The sequence below is a fragment of the Taudactylus pleione genome, unplaced genomic scaffold (assembly GCF_031769625.1).
Source record: "Taudactylus pleione unplaced genomic scaffold, aTauple2 ptg000127l, whole genome shotgun sequence".
Classification (NCBI taxonomy): Eukaryota; Metazoa; Chordata; class Amphibia; order Anura; family Myobatrachidae; genus Taudactylus; species Taudactylus pleione.
This window is the reverse complement of record NW_028284529.1, coordinates 22,471,475-22,488,709: the sequence shown is the minus strand read 5'-3', so window position 1 is coordinate 22,488,709 and position 17,235 is coordinate 22,471,475. Positions and strand designations below refer to the sequence as shown.

At 41.0% G+C, this 17,235-nt stretch overlaps 1 protein-coding gene across 1 annotated transcript in view; it reads left to right on the top strand.

The window, feature by feature from the left end:
• LOC148523863 (lysine-specific demethylase 4C-like) overlaps positions 1 to 17,235 on the top strand; it is a 378,114-nt gene that overhangs the window by 116,559 nt on the left and 244,320 nt on the right. The window contains exon 3 of the mRNA XM_088472582.1: positions 11,683 to 11,882. Coding sequence (XP_088328708.1) covers positions 11,683 to 11,882 — 200 coding nt within the window. The remainder of the gene's footprint in view (positions 1 to 11,682; positions 11,883 to 17,235) is intronic.

Sequence of the window (17,235 nt, the reverse complement as noted above, 5' to 3'; positions counted from 1 at the left end):
ATAATTTGCTGATAATAATGAAGAGGAATGCTCCTCCTTCAGTCTAAGCAAAGATTGGAAATTGTGTAAATTGGCAATGAAATAGGCTACTAAGAGCATTTCACATACCTGCCTACTCACATACCTGCCTAGGAGGCTCCCGATTTTTAGGGTAGCCCCCACACCTCCAGAAGAGTAGACACTCCTTCCGCATCCTACCCACTTCCTAGTGAAGTAGGCAGAATAGGGATAATCTTAACAGGAATCCATGGATCTGTGAGGGGGTGTGGCCTAATTATGTGATTCTGTGATAATAGCGTCATTTGGGCCCACCAACCTTTTTAATTAGGTGTGATTCACAGAATTTTGCCGAAGAGGGCTCCTCTCTGGGCTTCTCCCGGAGAGGAGATCAATAAGGTAGGAAAGTATAATTTCAATGCTTTAGTTGTGAACAACAAAGGATGGGTTAAAAGTGTAAGAGAATAATTAAAGTGCTATGTTCAACACCTAATGCTACACTTACAAATATCCTTAGAATAAAGCATAATGTGAAATACTGTAATGGAGTCTTGATGTTATTTTTAATCCTTTCATGTTGCTGCATTTTTAATGTTTTAGAAAACGTCCGTGTTAGCAATGGTGATAAAAATGAGTCTAACAATAATCGGAACTCTTATTTACATTTAATAATTTCAGCATTGAAGCACTGTATAATACAACTGCTTCGCATGAATCAATGCTTATGCACCACTACTGTGTACTTTCCTGGTAGTAGTACTATACGGGCAATTATACACACTCTGTTCTTCTACATATTATACATGAAACAACAATATATCGTAGATTCAGTAAAGAATTTTTTTCTACACCCTGCTCTATGATAATCAACCTTTTTATAAGTGAGAATTCCTTTCACTGTATTTTGTACGGGGTTCCGGCGCTTGGGGTGATGGCGGTCAAAATCCCGATGCCGGCATCGTGACAGGGTTAGGATTCCGACACCTGTTGATTGGTATCCTAACCCTCCCCCACTTCCCTACCCCTAAACCTCCTTGGTGCCTGAACCTAACCCCCCCAGTGCCTAAAACTAACTTCCCACTCTCTGCACTCTAAATCTAACCCTCCCCCCCAACCCCACTACTTACCTTCAGGATGCCGCTGCCGGAATTCTGACAGGTGTTGGGATTCCGGCGCCGGTATTCTGAGCGCTGGCACCCCCTGCACCGGATACTGAAAGTATCCCTTTCATACAGTGTAGACAATCACACGTTATTCTTTTTAGCAAACTATTTTTCCATGTAGGCATTTATTACCTACAGTGTTGTGTGTTTCCATAGTGATTATTTTGCTTGACTAATGCACAATGCAACAGTTCATCGGAGTGGTAGTGATAGAACCTTTGATTGACTTTGCTGTGCAAAACATTTTGGTCAAACTAATTCTCGCATTTGACAGTACCTTCATTTTACATATTATCAACATCCATCATTATAAAACATGCAGAACTATTTCAGAATGACCTAACGTTAATCCAGTATTTTCTCCTTCACTGCTTATTTTTGTAATGTTCAAGATTTTCCAAGCAGAGATTTATATGTCAGTATGAACTTCCATAAAAACAAAATGGTCTTCTTCAAGACAACATTGTAAAGATCAAGAATAGAAAATGTTATATTGGGTAATAACCTGTAGATATGTATACACATTGTTTTTATTCTTCAATGGTTAAATAAGTGTTTGCAGAGATGTTCGAGGTGCAATTCTATGAGTTTGTGTCAGAAAGATTGATGGGGAATTAAAAAGCAGGCGCGTCTCTTTCAATTTTGCTTTGTTCAGTGCCCTGGAATATAGTTTTTCCCACTTCCATTTAGCCAGTCAGGCAGCACCAGCGAATGAGTTTTGCATGTTTTAATGGACAGCTGCTGCAGCATTCAATTTGTTGTGCTTTAAAGGTAGAACATTTTTCTACATGTTTCTATACTGACACTTAATAGATCACTGGATGTAGAGACATTTATAAGAATGAATGGCGGCGCTGTCTTCTCATGGTTCCATATTATCCACCTTTTGTATTCACAGCATTGTTTAGAGAGGGATAGGCATCGGGAGGAGGGAGGGGTAGGGGGAGGGGTAGGGGTAAGGGTTAGTCTTTCCTTACTTACTGAAGGGTGTCGGGATGCCGCTGTCTGTATTTTGACCAGCAGCATCCCGACCGCCGGGATCCCATACCCAACCCTGCACAACATTGTCAAGACTCTAACATTGTTGACCAGTACCTCCCTACCCGAAAGTTTTAATTCAGAAACATTTATGTTCTTGTTTCCATCAAAGTAAATAATTTGGTCGATGGGCATTTAAATTTGCCTAATTACCACTTAAAGGAACATTTGCTTGAAAGTGCCTAATTTAATGACAAAGGCCCTCATTCAGAGCCGTACGCTCTGAGCAGAGCGCATGCTCTGAATGAGGGCCGGGCTCCATTTTCATGGAGCGTCCTCCTGGACGCTCGTATAGCTGTGGGTCACCACCCACAGGCTATACGAGCGTGCTTTGTGATGGCCGCGATGGTCGAGACCATCGCGACCATCGAATTTGCGAGCCGGAGCCTGCGGTTGAGGTTTTCAACCGCAAGCTCCGGAGTGATTTTGGCTCTATCAGAGCCAAAATCACTCCCACTGACATCACTAGTGATGTCAGTGGGCAGGCTTCTGACGGGAGGCGTTCCCGTGGGAACGCCCCCGTCAGGGAGGCACGCCCCCGGCACGCCCACCAAAGGGGGCGTGCTGTCAATCAACATTGACAGCACGCCCCCTTTGATCGGACACAACGAGCGAAGGACTTTCCTTCGCTCGTCGCGTCTGGCGCATGCGCACGACGGAGCTCCCTCCGTCGTGCGCATGCTCAGTGCATAACATCGACCCACTTGCGAGCGGACAGCCGCTCGCGAGTGGGTCTGAATCAGGCCCAAAGACTTACTACTAAGGATTTTTGTTTGTGGAAACAGATGGGATGATAATCACTGACCCAGCAATATTGAGTAACTCACCTGTGCATGATTAAAGAAATCCACAAAACATGATCATGGTTGTACTTGAGGACTGGAGTTGAGAACCCCAGATTTAGATCTAGTAGTAGTTGAAGCATTTTTACTGTATTATTTGCTTTCTACAAAAGCCGACATCGGAGTCTGTTAGTTTTTTCAGCATACCCCAATCACAATTATTTATGCCCCTTTTGGTAGCCAAAAGTCTGGACTGGCCTTAGAAAATTTGGGCTATGGGTAGTTAATATTTAGGATATATGTGGTTTAGGTATGGATTTAGGGGGGAATTCAGTTAACGCGGGCTAATTGGTCGCTGGCAGCTATTCAGTTAGGCCGACTTAATAGGGATTTCTTTTTGGGACTCATGAAATCCTAAAAGTAATCCCCGATAAGTATGCAGTTAATGGGTGAAAACACCCAGTTAACACACAGGTCTGTGAATGGCACTTAACGCCCCTTTTTAACACTCGTTAAAACGGGGGTTATGGTGAAAATGGTTGCTAGTTGAATAGCCTCAGTCAGTAAAGCTAGAGACTACCACCCTTTTTCACCCGTGAAAAGTTAACCCCCCCCCAGAAAAAAACTAGAAATAGCCTCTTGCAACTGTGTTACTGATTAAGCCTTATATTTAAAATAATTAAAAAATAGTATTCCCTTTTAACTATTGCACAAATACTTTGAAACAAGGAAGAAGCTAGTGTATTTTTTGTGTAACATTTATTCGGAGAATGTACAAATTTCAATATTTGTTATACTAGACGTTGAGTATATTATTTGTCATACTACTTGGTAATTAATTATAGGTAATAATATACAATATTAATAACATTATCATGTGCAGCTAAATTGTTTTTCTGCATTCTGTTAAAATCACAAATAGTTTATCATTACACTTGCTGAAAGTGCTCTTTACATGACCCCATTGTCTCATTTTCACACTTCACTTATCAGTGCTGTTGACAAGATTTCCCGTGGATTATTCCCTGAGCAACCATTTGTTATATCTCTGTAGTAAATGGAAACTGTATAGACCTCGTGTGTGTACACTAGGGGCTATTCAGTGTCAATAACTTCTAAGATGAACAGCTTGACTCTGCTAAGCAGTCTCGTATGTCAGTGCCATTCCAACTTTTTGCGAAGTGGTCCAGATTTATGTTTCTAATACAGGTCCATTGGGCCAGATCCAGGTAAAATTATGACGCACAAACCGAGTCATGAAATATCTTTGGATGACTGCATCTGAATTAGGGAGCTCTACTTAGACAAACAAATTTTATATTATAAAATATTTTCATTGTGGTTATGATGGTTATATTCAATAGGATGCTTTCTTTATCCTTATTTCTAAAACTAGTTAATACAACAAACTGGTACTTAATACTAATGAAAGATTTAATTTTTAAAATTGGTTAATTTACTATACCCTTGCTTGTAGGCTGCTCTTATCTCTGGTAGCTAGAAAATGAAAACTTTTTTTTTTCTGTGACAATCTGGGTATTCTATTACTGTCCTCCTAAAATTTGTCCTGATTTTAACCCTGAATGTTCTTTTTTTTTATACTATGGCGTAGTCTGTCTATCATGTAAATTGTCTATACAGCTTTCATCCACATACAGTACAAACCTTATTTTGTAAAGGAACCAAATTAAAAATCATAATGAATCCATTAGTGAACATACTATTAAGCTCAAGCATCAATGTATGAAATCTTATTTTATTTAATGTTGTGGTTAGCCCTACACTGATACAACCTAAATTTGTTAAAGTCAATACTGTAAATGGGTTATGAGTTTGTTTTCGAATTTCCTTTTTGGTGTATTTTTGATATTGATAACATGCCCCGACTCCCATGTTTTTATTTATGAAAAGTTTTCCCAGTATTGCATGCTACAAGTGTATATCAATAAATCTATTAACACATGTGCTCTGGTAATTAATGCATGTACCCATTTTCAAATTCCTCTTTGGTTTATTAGTTTTGAAGGCATTCGTTTTATTAGTACACACAGGGGAACGCAATAATAGAGGCCTCACGGGAGCGGGTTTGGCTAACTATAATGGGAAAAAGCATTGGTATAATTTATGACCCCTTTATATACTAAAAATAGAATACTATCAAACTCAATGAGATATATGTATAATTGGTCTGTTTCTTTGCCTGGTTATGCATTCGAACACCCTTGCACCGATTGGGATGAAACCAACGTGAGGTGGTCCAGATGGATCCTGGCCAGGTTTTAGGGGGTTAGGGTGGTCAGAACTTTGACCCGGAGAGCCTGTTCTGGGCCTTTCACTGGATGCTTAACTATATATAAATTATTTAAGAAATGTGGTCACAAGCCACTTGAACCACATGCCTGGGAATGGCGAGAGCAGGTCTGCATCCCAAATCTGGGAGTGGCGAGTGCAGTGGATTTCTGACCTTCGTATATTTGGTTAATTTTTGTTTAACCTTTTGTGATCCTAGCTTTCTCATGCACCCCTGTGCAATCTCATTTATAATAACCTGTGTCAGCTACCTTTTTGGTAGTATGATATAAGCTATGTTTGGTGACTGTCTTTTCTTTAAAAGCCATTAGTTGGCAGGTGAGCTTTAAACCAGTTAACATTTTTTCAGTTTACACTCTGTGATAACAGCTACCAGGTTTCCATAAGTATGACAGATAGTGTAGGACCTGCAGAGAAGTGGCCTCCCGTGATGTGGGCTGCAGGCTTAAATGCATTGATCAATCCATGAACCAAAACCCCATTATTTTATTTATTTATATATTAATGTGAGTGGTTAAATAAATAAAAATAGAAAACTCAGCACTCACCATTGTTAAATCAATGTGGTCACAAGCCAGTAGAAAGGAAAACCGCTTACCTTTATACTAACTACCCATGTGTCATCTGACTCCGAGGCATCCACCCGTTCGGCCAGGGTCTTGGAAATTTTTGATCATGATTATCTCAAAAAGTGCATCGACAAAAAATTTCTGGAAATCGCCTATACTAATGTTAAATGTTTGTCAAAATGTAAAAGTGGGAGGATAATGGGTTCATAGATACTTAAAAATAATTTTAAAGCAAGGTAGTTTATTCAAAAAAGCCGGGTCTATTACGTAGTTATAGGTAATAATAGATTAGATGGCTACATTTAGTTTAATTATATAAATCAATTTGAATAGAAATTCTTGGTCAGTCAACAATGTTAGCTGAAGATTGTTTGACAATGCCTCAGTGGTTTTTAAAGTGTCATCAGGAGACTTGACATAAATTCTTCCAGTTGGAGTTATAGGGTCGATTTGCATAAGACACCTATTAGAGGTATCCATAGTACATCAGGGTTCCTTGGATTGAAGAATGATGGTGAAGGTCCAGCTGGATGAAGGAAGGTCACTTTTAATTCGTCTTCACCTTTTATTCTTGTCCTTCACATAAGCGGATATAAAGCCATTTATTTGTGTCAGCTGGAGTTTGTCTAGAGATTTTGTAACAAATACAGATATTTTTGATGTACTTGAACCAACCTGTTCCCTGAATAGGTACTGAAAAAACGATCATTCAAAAATGTTTCAGACTCAATATATAGTCGTCTTGCGTTGTGAACGTCAAATTAATTCCAGATATATTTTGTACTGCCCATTCAGAAAGTTGTAGAGGTGTGAGGATGATGTAGGCTGACTCTAGCTGCCAGTCTGTTGACTGAGTCGCCAACTCCATCACAGGGACTTTTTTTCATGCACTGTGGCTGAAAAATGCCACTCGAGCTCACAAATTTGTGTTGTCACAAGCTAAACTTCGATGTTGAAGTTTTTCTTATTTTTGTATTGGGCAGCAGACCCATCAGAGAAATAACAAATCATTTTTGGAATGTTTTAAAATTTTGTTTTTAAGAAGTCAATGAGTTTATTTTGGAAGGTGTAAACAGCTACAGTGTTATGCTCTAGGCAGTTAGATATTACAACAAAACTGGAGTGTTCCACCTTTTCCTCTCTCTTGTAATAAACTACAAAGGGGTGTATTGTGACATGTTTGCTGGCCCAATGGTAACTCTGGGCTTCGTCCTGTACAATAATTATGTAATTTTCCCCCCCAAAATCTAAATTTACTACATACTCTGACTTTCAGGTTATTGATGCATGATGATTGCTGCTTTGCAATAAAATCATGTCTGACTAGGAGTGCCAATCTGTCACAAAATAGATTTATAAAATCTTCTGACTATTTCTGTAAAGTTTCAAGGTTGCAGATACCCATTGGCGAAAGGTGGCCTCTTCTATGAGGTTTTCTTCAAAAGCCTCTTCTAGAATACTGCGTATACGAGCATCCCAAGGCAAAATGTACATTCATCCATGTTGCAATCTATATTTGCAGGATTGCATACCATTTTTGCTAAGCAGTGTTTATATATGTTCAATTCACCATGATTTTAGTTGTTCCATCATATAATTGGATTTAAAAGTAGGCCCTGATTTTTTTCAAACGTAGTGCCTACTCCTGTTTAAAATTCTTTTTAACTATGTATCCATTATCCTCTCACTTTTAAATTTTGGCAAACATTTAACATTAGTATAGACTATTTCCAGAAATTTTTTAAACTTTTTTGTCGACGCACTTTTTGAGATAATCATGATCAAAAATTTTAGTTTGAATTTGGAAAAAAATTTTCCTCACAAAGTCATTGTGTTGTATATCATAGGAAAGGGAATAAAAAATACAGTAAAATGACACCACTCACACCTCTCTATCTTAATTATGCTATAGCGATTTGAAAATATGCTGGTTGTACTTTTTTGGCAGATTTTGAAAACTTTACACAAGCTTCAGACCCCATGGTGAGACACAAGATTTTATACAGGGAAAAATTATTTTTGTCTGTTTTGAAAGAAAATCTAGATTAGGTCATCTGTAATAAATATTATATCCAATAATGTACTCTTTCTGAATAAAGTCCAGTATTTTGAGGTATAATAGCATCTGTGTCTTGATCAACTTAGATTTGCCTCAATGTTTAAATGTCTTACATACACTGTCATTTTATTTCTTGCATGTACAGTAGTAATACTTCAATCACCTTATTAGAGATGCCCTTACTCTTCAGTACTGACTGCTAAATCTCGACGCTATCAAAGAGAACCTGTCTGTGTTTATGATGGAGAAAACCCAACTGATGGTGTACAGGCCATGTTCTAGGATCATCTTCTATGATCCAGGATCTCTTAAACTAAAATGGAAGCTCCACTATTACTTCTCCCACTTTCATGTTTATCTTCTTTATTGTCCTTACAGTTGGAGGAACAAAAGAGAATATATACCCCTATTTTAATCACCAAGGTTATGGTATGCATCTATTGAGTTTCTGTGATGGGAGTAGGCTATTTCTAGTTTGGTATTTTGAGTTGTCACCATGAGATCTATCTGTGTGATCCCAAGTTTCTTAATTATTTGTTGAAACACATCCCTTGTATAACGCCATTTATTCTGGTTGGATCTGATATCGTCTGAGTTGATCTACATTTTTTTTGTAATATTCCGCTACATGAAACATTGTGAGAGATTTTTGATTTTTCTCTGCCCATGTGGTGATTATTAATATTTGTATTATTATGTGTTTGCTTTTGCTTGCAATAATTAAGGCTACTGTCTGGTCGTCTGAAAAGATCTTGATGTTTTTGCTCTAGTTGAGGCGCAAAGTGTTGTGTTCCACTCCACAATGCTTTTGCTTCCAAAATGTTTGTATGCAGGCTCTTTTATCCCTCTATACACCTTCTATTACTATGATGTGTAGATGAGCACCACCATGGTGGGATCATCTTGAATCTGATCCAGTTCCATACTTGGAACTATAACGTAACAGGTCCTGCAGTGTGTAAGGTTGTTTGAGCGCTAACTTGTTCTATGACTTCCGCCTACTGGGTCACTTCTTAGCTGTGCCTCAAAAATGCCATCATTCTGTGTCTACTGTCTCTAGAGAACGGATGCCTCAAGCCATCTCCCCGATGTACAATCCTAATGAAAGTTACGCTTCCAGATCCTTTCCAGGAATAGACCAGGCTTTTTTTCTGAAACAAATTCTCTATAGCAGCAATGTTCCAGTGGTGGCCAATATAAACCTCCTGTATCATGGTGTGTGTGTTTTGTAATCCTGAAGATAGTATTTAAATACACTGAAATGTTGATTTAATGCTACTGTTCTTTTGCTCAGAGTGCCACACCATTGGACTTCTATTTTGCTACTCTGTGAGGGCACCTGACACAGTTATACTTGTATTTGGTGTGGTATTTTGTTGTGTATATGTGTGTTTGCATATGGTGTGAGATTCTCACGCTATGCACTTTCTTCAGTTTTGCTTCTTAGTTTGCATATAGTGTACTAAGTACCTCAGCACTTCCACAAAACAGAGACAATACACCTCTGTTTTGGGTAATTGACCCCGTCGCTGATCATTCCCTGCCCCCAAGCAACTGCAGCTTGTCAATCAGGCTGCGACGTCCAGGGCACTGTGACTGCAGTGGCATCGCAGCACATGCACCCTGTGGCCCTGCTTATGCGCAGTGCTCACACCATCAGATTTGTTTGCAAACAAGTCTGAATGAGGCCCTAAGTATTTAGGATTAGTAGTTTTTTTTTGTAAAAAAAGAATTACTATAGTCACAGACAAAGCATAACGATGCATGAAACAGGTCACTTGTATTGGACCTATATTTTGCCTTTTTACACAGACTGCATACTTTTTTTTTCAGTTTTGATACTTTTTACTCTCTTTTTCTTGTTACTTTGCTTATAGTGTACTAGGGGTGTCATTCAGACCCGCTCGCGAGCGCAGGACGCTCGCAAGCGGGTCGATGTTCCCCCACTGCGCATGCGCACGACGGAGGGAGCTCCGTCGTGCGCATGCGCGAGACCCGGCGAGTGACGGGCTCTCCATCGCTCCGGGTCTCGCACCAAAGGGGGCGTGCTGTCGATGTTGATTGACAGCACGTCCCCTTTGGTGGGCGTACCGGGGGCGTGCCTGCCAGACGGAGGCGTTCCCATGGGAATGCCTACCGTCTGAAGCCGGCCCCAGTGATGTCAGTGGGAGTGATTTTGGCTCTGATAGAGCCCAAATCACTCCTGGACTTGCGGCAGCGAGACCCTACCGCAGGGTCTCCGTCGCAAGCCCGATGGTCACGATGGTCAAGACCATCGCGACCATCATCATGGACGCTCGCATATGCTGTGGGTTGCCATCCACAGCTATGCGATCGGCCAGGAGGCCGCTCCATTTTCATGGAGGAGGGCCCTGATTCAGAGCGAGCGCTCTGGTCAGAGTGTTCGGCTCTGAATCAGGCCCTAGGTACCTAGGGCTCTATTTATTAACATTATTTTTACTATCGCCTAAAGTTACTAAAGGGCAAATGGAGTAGAATTCGTAAAATTCTACTCAAAGCCCTAATTATCACTTATTTTAAGTAAGCAGTTTGCATTTTCCATAATTGTAATGGAAAATGTGATCTGGCCAAAGTTACTAAAAACAAATTGTGAAAAAATACCAGGGAAAGCCCTGTGATAATAACGCCACATGGAGGTGGCATTATCCAGGGTCTTCTCTGCTCTAACAGGCAGAGCAGAGCCCGAAGCCGGCCCCAGTGATCAGCTGTGTGGTCTAAACAGACAACACGCTGATACACTGTAAAAAAAAAAAAAACAATGTTTAAAAAAAAAAAAAACTTACCAAGGACTGGAGCTTGGAACTCCAGGGATGTCCTCCCTCTGGTCAGCTGGTCTCCCATCCTGCAGTGGGACCCAGTCATCAGCTGACTGGGTCTCAGTGCAGGTTGGGAGATCAGCTGACCGGAGCCACGGAGGACATCACCGGAGCACCGATCACCGGAGGTAAGTGTAATTAAGGGAGGGGGGGGTGCGAGGGGGGAGGGGAAGGGTCGCGGGGGGTCGGGATCATGGGGGCGGGGCTTAGTGGTGAGGGACAGAGCTTGGCAGCGGCCGGTCGGCGCATGCGCGGGCACTTGTCACGGTATTTTTTCGAAAATACCATAAGTGTGCAGAGGGAATTCGCAGGGACAGAGCTTTATTGCAAGTTTTGTCCCTGCAAGGGATTTTTAGTAAATCCTTGTGATATTGGCTGAATTCGCAATGCGAATTCAGTCGGTAATATCACACTACAATCTGCATTCAAAATGCAGATTGTAGTAAGAAGACCCCTGAGTATTTTTGAAGCAAGTGAATTGGTATAAAGTCACAGATTAAGCATATTGAAGCATGGCAAGTTGCTCATATCTGTCTTTTGCCTTTTTACCCTAGATTGTATACTTTTTTCCTCAACTTTGCTACTTTTCCCTCAATTGTAAATTCAATTTTAATATTCTTAAAGAACCAAAGACTTGATTTCACTATGATTTTGCTTTTATGTCAATTTATGAATTTGTCCTTTGACACATTTTTAGAAGACTTTTTACAAAAAAAGTTTTGTAACTATTTGTATTAATATTTTCTCATAATATTTAAGGTAATTTTCGGTTGGCCACTCCCATGGAATAGCTGCTTCCATTTATACTTGTTTATATAAACTATATCTGTAATGAAACGCCCTCTCTAGGAATTGGTTTGGCTGTTTTATTCTTTGAGGAGTATAGATTTACATTTGTTAATATGTATTTATTTGTTGTTATTACAGTGTTCATGCAGCAGTGATATGGTGAAAATATCAATGGATGTATTTGTAAAAATGTTTCAACCAGAGAGATATGAGATCTGGAGACAAGGAAAGGACACCTACACTATTGACCATACAAAACCTACACTTGAATCAACACTGGAAGTTGAGGACTGGATGAGTAAAAGGCGGAAGAGGAGGATGAAGAATGTCTTAAAAAGGTATGTGTCAAGAACCTTATATTGTTTTTTTTTTTTTCATTTTGTCTTTGTATTCATCCACTATGAATTTTAAAGGATGAATTAATTACAAAAAAAATCTTATATACCGTTACCCGATGGCCTGTCTCTCTTCCCATTCACTCCTACTTTCCCACTTTGCCAGAGGAAGTTGTTGCTTTGTGTAACCCCATTACAGAATGCGAGGTTTAGGAGGTGTTTAAATCTTGCCTGACAGACAAGAGCTCTGTACCTGATGGGTTCACTATATAATATTATAAATTCTTTCAAGAGAAGCCTGTTCCTTTGTTGGTTCAGGCTTCTGACTCTCATCATTTCCATACACAGGTTTTAGATTCTCATATCACTGTATTGCCTAAAAGTGGCAAGGATCGATTCCAGTGCTCCAGCTACCAGCCAATATCGCTTTTGAATGTCGATGTGACAATATTTGTGAAGTTGATAGCAACTTTTTGCTCCATAACCTGATCCATCCAGACCAAGCCGATTATATGTTGGACAGGGAAGACAAGACATGTTGTTAAAGTTATAGATCTGGTAGATTCGATTTAGAGCGCTAAAACCCACTTGCTGTTGCTGTCTGCAGATGTTGACAAAGCTTTCAACTGCCTGGGTAGGATCTTTCTTTATGGGGGTGCTTGAGCTCCTGAATTTAGGAGCCACATGCCATGCCCATATCCGAGCCCTTTATAATTCCCCCTCATATTCTGTTGCACTTTACAATTTAAATCAACATTAATAGAACAAGACTGGGTTGTAAAAGACAGACATATAGGTAAGAGGGCACCCTTTTCATATGCCTTTGGTTTGCCATTACCAGCCATACCACAGATTGATTTTGGATGAATTTTCTTTCCATCTTTCAGGCAACAAGACGAGAGCTTAGGGAGATGGGTGTCGTGGCAGGGTAGGATCAATATTATTAAAATGAATACCCTCCCGCAAATACTATCATTTCTTAAGATCATCCTATTCTTATTCCACTTGATTTCTTCAACGATCTTGATGGGTTTATTTGTTTGAAATTGTTTGGGGGTTGGGCGCAGATACAGGCCCCGAAGCATGCTATAGTCGCCTGACTTTTTACAATATTATTATAGGCCATGTGGTCGGCTCCATCCACCATCAAATTGAAGAAGAATCGCTTCCTATACCCACAGAGGTCCTACCCTTTTTGGCATGTTGGCAGAAACTCAAAAGCTTGCCTTTTATATCAGAAGCTTGCCTACTATATCCTCCCACATTTCTTTCCTTATTTCTCTGCTGTTTAATTCACAGTTTCCACCTGACACTTCTAAGGGGTCCTTAACTTTTTAGACTAGGGCTGACTTGTTGCTGGTTAGTCAACTGATGGGCCACAGTGGGGTTAGCCCTTTTGCTACTCTGCATGTGCATCTAGTCTTATATGATTCTGATATTTGGTATTACATTCAAATTAGGCATTGCCACCAGACTGCCTCTTGAAAATTGCCCATCATTGACCTCCTTTGAAACCTGGGACCTAATGTAATAGGATGAGAGTTTAGAAAATGTGAGAGTTTAGCAGTAAAACTCTCACACTAATACATTGATCAAGTTGTATTTTCAATACAGGAAACACCTGGATGAGAGTTTAAATCTTGAGAGTTGACTTTATTACATTGGCTGAGTTAAAAAATGTGAGAGTCTCTATTACATTTGGCCCCTTCCTTTTAAGACCTCTGTTCATCATTTGGTGTCTCAAGTGTATAAATTAATGGATGTGTCCCCATCCTCCAATCACCTTGCATTTTTTTAAAGCCTTGCATAGAGAATTTCAATTACTAGACAACTCCAAATATATATTTTTTTAATTTACCCATGTTAGTCCCAAAGTATGTCAGTTATACTCATTTTCAATTTCTATCCTACTTGTATCATAGTCCCAATGTATGACACAGTTCCTAATGTTTGTTCGCACTGTGGTGCTCACCCTGGTACATCATTCCATATTTGGTGAACCTGCCCTGGGATTGCCACCTTTTGTAAAAAGGTACTGTCATTTCAATCTCCAAGAAGATGTTCCTACAAATTTTCAATTCTTGATTTTTAAGCACTCATCTTAAAATATAAAAAATCATTGCCGCGTAGATAGTGATCCCAGTGTGCTGGATATCCACCTCTACCCCTTCTACTCTGGATTGGTTCCAGCGCATTGATCAGTAATGCATATGGAAGACCTCATTCTTTCTGTTCTAGACAGATATTCTGAATTTACATAACATTGAAACCAAAGACCGATGAAGTAGATTACATTGACTAGCTTATTACAGTTGCTTCTGTTAAGGGGTGGGATATATTAGGCAGGAAATGAACAGTCAGTTCTGGAAGTTGATGTGTTGGAAGACCGAAAATGGACAATGGTAAGGATCTGAGCAATTTTGGCAAGGGTCAAGTTGTGATGGCTAGTACCTACCAACAGTGGTCCAAGGACGGACAACTGGTGAACCAGTGACAGGGTTATAGGCACCCAAGGCTCATCGATGCGCGTGGGGAGCGAAGGCTAGCCCATCTGGTCCGATCCAACAGAAGAGCTACTATAGCACAAATTGCTGAAAAAGTTAATGCATGCTATGATAGAATGGTTTCAGAACACATTGTGCATCGCAGCTTGCTGCGTAGTCTCAGACCAGTCACAGTGCACATGTTGACCCCTGTCCACCGATGAAAATGCCTTAAATGGGCATGTGAGCGTCAGAACTGGATGGAGAAAAAGTTGACCTGATCTGATGAATCACATTTTGTTTTACATCATGCGGATGGCTGGGTACATCTTTTACCTGGGAATAGATGGCACCAGGATGCACTATTGAAAGAAGGAAAGCCAGTGGGAGGCAGTGTGATGGATGCTCTAGGCAATGTTTTACTGGGAAACCTTGGGTCCTGGCATGCATGTTGATGTTACTTTGCCACGTAACACCTACCTAAACATTGTTGCAGACCAAGTGCGCCCCTTCATGGCAACGGTATTTCCTGATTGCAGTGGTCTCGTTCAGCAGGATAATGCACCCTTCCACACTGCAAAACTTGTTTAGTAATTCTGTGAGGAAAATTAGTTAAAGGTGTTGACTTGGCCTCCAAATTCTCCAGATCTCAATCTGATAGAGCATCTGTGGGATATGCTAGAAAAACAAGTCCAAGCCATGGAAGTTACAGGATTTAAAGGATCTGCTGCTAATGTCTTGGTGCCAGATACCACAGAACACCTTCAGCGGTCTTGTGGAGTCCATGTCTCGACAGGTCAGAGCTGTTTTAGTGGCATGCGAGGGAGACCTTCAAATATTAGGCAGGTGGTTTTAAGGTTACGGCTGATCTGTGTATTTCTACATGGGTTTACTGGCTACAATTTAAAGACTCCCAGGAATACTGCACGCTCATGTCCAAAACAGCAGCCCCAATCTCTCCTTTCACTCCTTATTCACTTGTAAGTCCTCCATGTCTGTTATCTTTTCTGTTTTTGAAAATAATTTAAGATTTTTACCTGTTTGTCCATTTTTTTATTATTGTATTTGAGTAATTTCTCTATGCTAATGGTTACTCAATAAAGTTTGAAAAAAAGACATTCTTATTGAAGAACTTTCAAATGAGGTATATATCTAGAATCAGGTGCCACCAGGTGTTAATGTCCCGATAAGAAGCTGTAAAGGGGTTGAGTCAATCCCAACAAAAATAAAAGAGATGGATACAATGCCCAAATTAAGCTTGAAAATATCTGCATTCAAATGGCATTAATCCTAATTACAGTCAGTAATAAATCAAAATCTTGGATGGAATGTAAAGTGCGTAATAATAAATTTTATAAAAATTAAGCTTAAAACATGATAGCAATATAAAAATAGCACACAGTATTAGTACAAAAAGATGTACATACAATAATCACAGTTTTAGGGCACAGGTATCCCTGGTTGATATTATGGGATCCTTTTAGCAAAGAATAACAACGCCCATTGAAGTTGTTTCCCATTTGTTATGCGGTCTGGGTGCTGGAACATTCAATGGAGTACGAGGTAGGTGTAGGCTCGGACTGGGCTGCCGGGGATTCAGGTAATTCCCCGGTGGGTCCTAGTGCATTGTTGCCACACCCCTTTCTGTTAGGGGGTGAGGCTAAGCAGGCCGCAAACAGGGGGGGGGGGTACGCTGCCATCAGGGCCTGATTAACAAAATGGGCGAGTGAAGCACCAGATCCGGCCTTCTGAAGCCCCGCCCATGGCCAATAAAGTTCTGCCCACGTGCGGGCGGCCGAAGCTTCGCCCACTTCCCAGGTAAAGTAGGTTCCTACAATTTTCCCCTGTGATTACACGCGCAGCCAACGTGGGAAGGAGCCCAGGCTGCTGGAGGCACTCAGTCACTCACTGCAGTGCACAAACACAAAGCAGGTCCATCCATCACTGAGAGACATAACCTCCCTTTGGGCAGGTAAGTGTAACTGGTGGTGTCAAAAATGTTTGTGTTATCTAAGGGGTTGGTATTTGGGGGGGGGGGGAGAGGGATGGATTTGTTTTTTTTTCTGGGGCCTGCTGTGTTTTAATATGGTCTAAGGTGGTGTATTAATGTTGTATGTGTGCGTGTCAGGGTGAGGTGTATTAATATTGTGTGTGTAAAGGGTCATGCGCGTCTTTATAATGGGTGCAAGGTGTGTGGTGCACATGGGCCCCTGGGTCTAATGGTGCCCACACTGCACACCCTGCACCCATAGTTGAAACTATACTTACCCCTCCACATATCCCGAAGTGCTGCTACGCTGCGCCAGACCCGCGCGGCAGAGCAGCAAACACTCACGTATTTGCATGTGCGCAGAAAAGATGTCCCCGGGAAAATAGGCGCAGGCGCAATTTTCCCGGGGACCCGCGCATGCACAGTAGATTCTGGCATGAAGGCAGAATCTACTGTGCTAAAAGTGCGCTGAGCCGCTGACCGAGAGGAGAGGGCCCAAATGGAGGCTGCACACTGGCCTTCTCCTCCTCCTCTTAAAATGCCCCTGTAAAGGGTGTATTCATATTTGTGTTATATGTGGGTCACTGATGCTCTCTGCATTATATCATGTCCACTGCGACACTCTGTATCATATTGTGAGCACTGCGACACACACTGCATCATATGGTGGGCACTGTGGCACTCTGCATTTATATGGTGGGCACTGTGGCACTCTGCATTATATGGTGGACATTGCGACACTCTGCATCTTTTGGTGGGCTCTGCTGCACTCTCTGCATTATATAGTGGGCATTGCGACACACTGCATTATATGGTGGTTTGCGACACTTTGCGTTATATGGTAGGCACTGCGACACTCTGCATTATATGGTGGAAATGCGGC